A 7,888-nucleotide genomic window follows, 5' to 3' on the forward strand; every position below is an offset into this window, starting at 1 on the left:
AATTAAATTGAGCTTATGAAGTATTGAGAGAGGCGTGTGTGTGTGTGGAGAGAGAGAGAGAGAGAGAGAGAGCATGTTTTGATATTGGGACGAAATCATCTTGTCTTGCATGCTTTAATTGACCGTGTTTTGGTTTTGCTTTGTTGGGTACATAGATTTTCAAAGACAAGTGGTAACAGAACACGAAATTTTCCAACACTCTTCACTAGGGGCGCATCTTACTTTTAGCCCCATTTTGAATGAACACGCAACAAAAAGCTTTACATCTTCTATCCAGAGAAAATTACGTGGGTAGCTTATATACCCAATTTCTATTGGAAAATTTACATTGCAAGGTTCTGTCAAGGATTCCCAACTCACAATCACATTGCCAAGCAAACAAAAAGTTCAGCTTACACACCACTGTAGACAATATTGAAGCCCGGTGCAGTTTATATAAAACCCTGTATGTTGAAATCATCACTTTTGGTCTTTGTGATGACACCCTGATCATAAGAATACCAAGTTAGACAACTAACTAAACTCAAACAGTGAGCTGAGGAACCCACATTACAGAGAATGAGAGAGAAGTGTTTTTTTTTTTAACAATGGTGAGTTTTATTAAAGCTCTGTTTCTTTACACATAAAATGGGCGTAAAACAAATTTTACACTCATTTTTCCATATCATTAATCATAAATCATAAATGGGCATAAAATTTGTTTTATGTCCATTTAATGTAGAAAAAAAACAGTGCCTAAAGAAAAAGAAGAAAAGACCAAGATGGTCAGTACAAGCGAAGAAACAATCAAAAGAAAACAAGCACTAAGATCAAGGGGGGAGACAGTAAATTGAGAGAAAGGCATACCTTTTCAGTTATGATAGCTGATATCAGATTGGCCGGGGTAACATCAAAAGCTGGGTTCCAGACAGATATTCCAGATGCGGCCACTTGTTCCCCAAGTCCACCACGAGAATGAAGCAATTCCTTTGCTGATCTTTCCTCTATGACAATTTGTCCTCCAGAGGAAAGGGATAGATCGATCGATGTTATGGGTGCCGCAACATAAAATGGCACCCCATGATACATTGCACAAAGAGCAAGGGAGTAGGTTCCAATCTTATTAGCAGTGTCACCTAAGAAAAAATATTCAAACCATGTTAATATATAAAATCAACTTAAAGGATTCGAAATCCAAAGAAAATTAATTTTTTTATTGGGTTTCCACCATTGGCAGCAATACGATCAGCTCCAACAATGACTGCGTTAACACGACCGGCTTTCATTAATGCAGCTGCAGCGGAATCTGCTATCAGAGTTGCAGGTATATTATCATGAACGAATTCAAAGGCTGTGAGCCTGGACCCCTGCAGTTATAAGAATTAACCAAATGAGAAATAGAACATAAAAGTAAGCCAATTGTTACACCAAACGGAAATTCACTGTTATGCATGTGATTATCGTTGCAAGAACCATAGTTGTCAACCCGTGACTCGACTCGTGAGTCGATTTCCAAATTTTATGACTCGTGACTCATAAGAATAAAAGAAATTTAGTTGAAAAAAATGTAATTATATATCAAAAGATCAAACATGTAAACAATATAATCCAATAGCACATAGATAAAGCACTAACCCAGAAGTATAAATAACTATATGCTTGTAACTTGCATGCACAAAAGTAATTAAGTTCTAAGTTCCAACTTCCAACTTTTCAACCATCAAAACAAGAAAGCCCAGGCCTAGCGACTCGACTCGTAAGAGTTTTTTTTTTCAAGTTGACTCCCAATGACTCGTTCGAGTCACCAAACGACTTGGACAAGTTTTCACCAGAGGCAAGTCACCCATGCGACTCGCCTCGAAAGCCCAGCAACTCGACTCAACTTGGGAGTTGACTTGTACGACTTGTAAAAATCTGACAACTATGGCGAGAACTATATAACCAGAAGCCTAAAATTGTCATCCCATGAAGGGAAATCTTTAGTCTTGCTGATAAAAGAAAAGGTGTGAAAAAATTGTTAATAAATGAAAGGGATTAAGCAAATGAGTTGTCTAGTTCTCATCAGGCTAAGATAAAGATCATGCCATCTGCCCGAAGGAACTAAAGGGCTGTGGAAAAGAACACCTGGTTAAATGGTCGGGTTTCTGTGCAAAAGGCCATTTCCAGCACTCCTTCAGCATGGAGTGTACGGATAACGCCAAGGGCAGTACCATATCCAGCAGTGGCAAGACTGGTCAAAAAGTACAAAACAATTAAATCCAAAATCTATTGAATGTAAAGTCCTACGGAGATCCAATGCAGACCAAAACATATGGATGAACAAAAAAATCAACAAACCTGCCAGTGTTACAATGTGTTAAAACAGACAACGTTTTAGGACCTTTTAACCGCCCTTGAAGAAAGGCGGCTCCATGAGATCCAATTGCTTTGTTTGCAGTAACATCATCTGTGAGCATAGTTTCAGCAGCTTCTATGTAAGCCTGCAAAAGGAGCATAGTTGGCAATAGGACAGATCAAGGTCTCACCTTTCTCTACAATATAGGATCCACACAAGAAAATGGAAATAATTATAAGACTTTGAAGCATGATCTAAAATTTCAGCCAAAATATTTCAGTTTCGGCCAAGAACGAAACGAAATACACAATGAATTGTTTTTTTACGGGATTTCGCCGAAATTTCAAAATTTCAACCGGAATTTCATTTTCACACTTATTTACAAGATTTCCACAGAAATTTTAAAGATGTCCACTGAAATTTAAAGATTTCCATCTAAATTTCCACTGAAATTTCCTCTGAAATTTTAAAAATACCAAAACTGAATTTTACATGATTTCGGCCAAAATTTCCACCGAAATCGAAATATTTCAATTTCGGTGGTGGCGGAAACCGATACTGAAACTGAAATTTAAAACCTTGATTTAAAGACATGCTAGTACATATCTAGCATGGGACTGAATAGGTCTTACACAACTTTCTCCGATGCCTTAGATGCATATTAGGTTGGTGGAAACCATGATTTTCTGCTCACTAAAGAAGTTTCCCAGTTTTGAGGTGTCTTTTAAGGATGGCACTACATATTCTATTTTTCAAGAAAAGTATCTTAGAAAAGTGAAATTTCTCTTAAATATAACTGCAGCATTGGGTTTCGAGAATCCTTGTAGTTTTTCTAAGCGACAACCAATTAAGCTATGCGATGGCTTGCACATATAAAATTGAATAACTTTATATAGCTTTTGTTCTTTATTCGTCATCATCTTGCTTCTATTTCTCTTCTTGTTGGGTTTGCACTTTCCATTTATTGGAATCTTTAAGAATAATGCAAAATTTTGGTCATGCAAGTTAATTTTCAGCTTCACTTCAGGAGTGCAGAGTTCGGAAGAAACAGCCTTTTTTATCACCATAGGTTAAGAACAATAAGTGTATCACAATACATCATTTAATTGTATTTGATGACATGCTTTCGTGTAGAAATTTTATGACATCCTTTCACGTAGACAACAAGAAGTTCAGAAAACAACTTGATGGTGCCCAGTCAGTGAATGACATAAATTCAGAACTTTAATCAGTGTTTCAAATATGTTGGCACAAATTGCTGAGATATAGTAACAGCCCTGTAACGCTCAAATTTAAAAGTCAAAGCACAATGAATATTTCCCACCTGAAAAACATATTTGGCTTGAGCAACAGTTGCAGCAGCTTCTAGGCCAATATTTTTAAGCTTTGTTGTTGCATCCGAAAGGTTCACGGCAGTTGGACGGCTGCAAGACCATGAAACGTGACTAATTTGAATTCGATGATCAATAGACATAACAATAAACATAAAACCATATTCCTCAACATACACATTCTAATCAGAATCAAGAAACAAAATCATTGTGTTTGGAACCAGAAAATCACATTTAAGTATTTAACCCAAACTGTACCTAGAGACAAGGTATTCAAGCTTCATGACAAGAAAAGAAGCCGCTTCCTCACATGTCCCATCAAAAGATTCTAAGTTAAACACTTCTACAGCTAGAGAGAGGGCTGCTGATATCGCAATTGCCGGTGCACCACGGACAACCATGTCCCTTATTGCATTCCTGCAATAAGTAGATCCGACATTCTTAGTCCGCCTCATAATTCCAGGACCAAGCAATAAATAAAGCATAGAATTTAGTAGTTGTCCCATTACACCATTTTATAATTCGTAATATCAAGACAACAAAAGCTGTAGAGGGCCATCCAAATTCCCAATCAGTTGAATTATGCATTAATTGGTTTCCTCATAAGTCAAGGAACTAACAGCTATTACCAACAACAGAGAAGGAAAATTGTCCAAAAAGAAAAAGGAGGCGTCAATAAGGAACAGCAATCATCTGAAATCTGATGAAACATTGAGAACTGATTTCATCACACACAAGGTAAGCCAAGGTTGCCGGTTCAAAATCAGTAAGTACAGAAAATAAAAATCCGTGAGATAAAACACACGCATGTCCTAAATGAGGAGGAGCTGGATAAGCACATCAATATTTTTATGCACAATATTTTTATGCAAAAGCAAAAAATTGGGAATCTCCTGAAACAAAATTTGGGAACGACATCCTTCATTTATGTGACGTATTATGTGGGGTTTGGTAAAAAAAAAAAGAATGTGAAGGCAAAAGCATTAAAACACAATTCAATGATAGAGTGAGATTTCTAGTAAGGAGCATAAATGTGTTACCATCCATCTGTAGCATCTCGAACATCCAAGTAGATAGTTTCAAGAGGAAGCCTTCTCTGCAAAATGGCAGTGGATGGATATAGATAACTAGTCAGATAAAGGAACAGAAACAAGAAATCACCTTCAAAGTACATTTAAAACAATGCTTATGTAGGAGAACATTAGTATGCACGAAAACACAATTCAGGTTTGCAGTTTAGACTGAAGGCAACCATTGATGTGCATGATAAGACTAAAAACAACTTTTCTGTTCCTCATGCATAATTAATTATAAACTTGTTCACTTTTAAACGTAACTGCAGATACACCCCAATTTTGCCAAGTGGTTGGGCCGATCTTTTGTAGGACACAAATTCAATATGATGAACTCAATCAATAAGGGACCCACCACAAGCAAATCAAAACAGCATTCAAGAAGTCGAGGCATCCCTCTCTCAAACAAGAAAGAGCCATGCCAGATCATTGGAATATGACAGGTGCACATGGGCTCACGCGCAAACCTAGTCATACGGTCAATTGGCCTCGTTAAGCATTTTGATATGGTAAGCAATAGGGTGGCCTTCTTGCATAAGGACTCTTTTGAGCCCAACATTTGATGCATTGCAGCAAACCTTGAAGACTTTGGAAAAGTCCGGAAGTTGAAGCACTAGAGTCTCCGTCATTTTCTGCCTGGTCTCAAAGGGCTTAGTAGCTACCTTTGACCATGCAAATTGGCCTTTCTTAATAGCGTCAGTGATGGTTGCCATGGCCCATGATGGTATTGAAGTTCATACAAAGCCCCTGTGATAGGTAGCTATGCCATGGAAACTTCGCACCTCATGCAGATTGGGAGGCATGTGCCAAATCAGAACAGCTTACAACTTTTCAGGATCAGCTGTTACATCTTCAATGTATACATTAAAACCCAAAAACATTACATCAGACGTCATTAAAGAGCATGTTTTAGATTAGAATAAAGCTTCTCTAGATGAGAACCCTTAATGCTTGTTGAAGATGTAAAATATGCTCTTCCTTACATTTACTAGAAATTTACCAATGTAAGGTTGATATACCTGGGCCATAACCCTCATAAACATGCTGGGAGCATTAGAAAGGCCTAATGGTAAGACTAGCCACTCGTAGAGTTCGTCCTTTGTTTTATATGTCATCTTCCATTCATCAGCTAATCTAGCTCAGACCTAGTGGTAGCCTCTTCAGAGATCAATCTTGGTGAAGATAGACAATCCCGCAATCATGTCAAGCATGTCATCAGCTGTGAATGGGAAACTGATACTTGATCGTGACATTATTGATTGTTCGGTTGTCAAGACACATACTCCAGTTGTAGTCTTTCTTAGGAGTGAATGAGCCTGCAACGACACATAGACTTAGGCTCTCATGAATGAAGCCTTTTCTAATTAATTCATCAACTTGGTGCTTTACTTTGGTCTTCTCCATTGGATTCATTTGATAGGCTGGAAAATTTGGCTATACAGCCCTGATATAAGGTCAATGGCACCATGGTGGACGTCTCTCATCTAAGGTAGCTCATCTGGGAGCTCCTCGAGCATCACATCAGAGAAATCAGGTAAAATTTTCTTGACTTCTGGAGGCACCTCTAAAAGTGGTTCATCAATGAGCTTGGTAACCTATTTAGTCATGAATGCATAAAGATCGCCGGTCACTAGTAAACAAGTTCAAAGCCCACTTACTACCCATGCTTTTGAAAGCCTCGAGATAAATTGAATCTTGCAAAAATAATGCAATTCTAGTTGGGAAAGGTTTGTGTTGTGTCTCCGTAACAAATGGTCCATCTATTGATTGGCGAATGACTAGGATTGGTGGGATATGTGCAGAATTCTTGGGTGAAACAAGTAGATGTAGGTACTGTTTGGACAAAGGTAGATGGGGTAAGGGTTCACCGAGAACCCTAAAAATCACAAACTGTGTACTGAACCTGAATCAAACCAAACAGCAAACCTGGCAACTATGCCCTAAACAAATTCTTATGAAATAACGAATACAGAAAGTATAGATAAGAGTAGATTAACATAAAACAGGACATATAATATCAAACTAACGAAGTAAAGACTAAAGATGTTGGGTTTGCATTGGAAAAAAAAAACTACAATCATTCTAGAAAATTACAATATCTCAATAAATGTTATTAGAGGTAGAAATATTCACATATCCAATCGGAAGAAAGATGACCTGATCAAGTAGCCTAAGAGATCCCCTCTTATAGCAGATAGATTGCAGAGAATTTTCCCCTTCGGATGCTTTCGTGCCGTTCGATTCGAGCGCCATCTAAGCTTCTTCTGTTTAAAACAACAAATATCGGATCATGAAATTGGAAAAGAAAAACAGGATTTCTAAAACCTGATACTTTCTGCTCCATTCGTAAACAGCAAGAATTTGAATTTCTGGATACAAATTTCTCAAGTATCATACGGTTGCAGTTACCTCGAAAGAGATCGGAAAAGAAGTAAAAACCCTAGTTTCTTATATATCGAAGAAAGGTGGTAAAACCTCCAATTAGGTGTCTTGAAAACTGAGTAGAGCAGCCACCTGGGCGCCACGTGCTAACAAGACAAAGAAGGAAGAGGAGGAGCAAGATTCTCCCTCTTCCACGAAAGCATTGGATTTTTGTGGAAAAAGGAAGGTGGCATCAGCTTTACCTTGGCAGTCTCCCATGTAATTATCAAGGAAATGATGCTCTCTCTCTTCCCTCCCTCTCCCCTCATAAAGACACCATAATCTAATAAATGCTTATCCCCTCCCTTGTTTCCTCCCTTTTTCCACAAAAATCCAATGGAATATTTTTTTACTAACAACCAAACCAAACTATATTTCCCCCTCTTACGGATAAAATCCCCTCCTCCGGTCGCCTGTCAACATTAGTTTTAAAGGCAAAGGAAAACATTAAAGGGGGTGGATTTTATCCTCAAGCAGTGAACCATTCTCACAGAAACCGTTAAAAGGGGGATTTTATCGTTGGGGGGGGGGGGGGGGGGGGGGGGGGGGGGGAGAATATCATTTCCCAAAATTTAATTCCAAAATAAGGGTATTTATATTGGCACTATATGGGAAATGATATTCCCGCCGCCTTTCTCTATCTTTCTTCTGAAAATGGGATTTGCTAGCCAATTTTGTGGAAAGCCATTTCGCAGCAACGACCCAGATGAATTATTAAATGGAGAAATTATATGGTGCCCGACAGTCAG

At 38.2% G+C, this 7,888-nt stretch overlaps 1 protein-coding gene across 2 annotated transcripts; it reads right to left on the reverse strand.

Moving 5' to 3' along the window:
* Nucleotides 1–267: 267 nt before the first annotated feature.
* LOC143863797 (NagB/RpiA/CoA transferase-like superfamily protein) lies at nucleotides 268–7,297 on the reverse strand. Of its 2 annotated transcripts, XM_077374563.1 has the most exons (10): nucleotides 7,128–7,297; nucleotides 6,876–6,982; nucleotides 4,686–4,741; nucleotides 3,904–4,062; nucleotides 3,639–3,738; nucleotides 2,317–2,459; nucleotides 2,104–2,209; nucleotides 1,208–1,346; nucleotides 847–1,115; nucleotides 268–485 (listed from the first exon to the last, which is right to left on the reverse strand). In XM_077374563.1, exons 2-10 carry the CDS (start codon nucleotides 6,969–6,971, stop codon nucleotides 432–434), a joined length of 1,122 nt encoding a protein of 373 aa, XP_077230678.1. In that variant the 5' UTR covers nucleotides 6,972–6,982; nucleotides 7,128–7,297; the 3' UTR covers nucleotides 268–431. The 2 variants fall into 2 exon arrangements, with proteins under 2 accessions (XP_077230678.1, XP_077230677.1); XM_077374562.1 differs by lacking the exon at nucleotides 7,128–7,297 and having other exon boundaries at nucleotides 6,876–7,121.
* Nucleotides 7,298–7,888: the final 591 nt, after the last annotated feature.

The sequence above is a fragment of the Tasmannia lanceolata genome, unplaced genomic scaffold (genome assembly GCF_043159265.1).
Source record: "Tasmannia lanceolata isolate RefF3 unplaced genomic scaffold, GAP_Taslan_0.1 ptg000044l, whole genome shotgun sequence".
Classification (NCBI taxonomy): domain Eukaryota; kingdom Viridiplantae; phylum Streptophyta; class Magnoliopsida; order Canellales; family Winteraceae; genus Tasmannia; species Tasmannia lanceolata.

Excerpts from the sequence above, each read along its gene's own strand:
- LOC143863797 (XM_077374563.1), bottom strand. The coding sequence starts at position 6,971 with ATGGCGCTCGAATCGAACGGCACGAAAGCATCCGAAGGGGAAAATTCT. Across the intron at positions 1,347-2,103 it reads AAACCCGACCATTTAACCAG|GGGTCCAGGCTCACAGCCTT; the intron begins GTGTTCTTTTCC and ends TTATAACTGCAG. Across the intron at positions 1,116-1,207 it reads TGATCGTATTGCTGCCAATG|GTGACACTGCTAATAAGATT; the intron begins GTGGAAACCCAA and ends ATTTTTTCTTAG.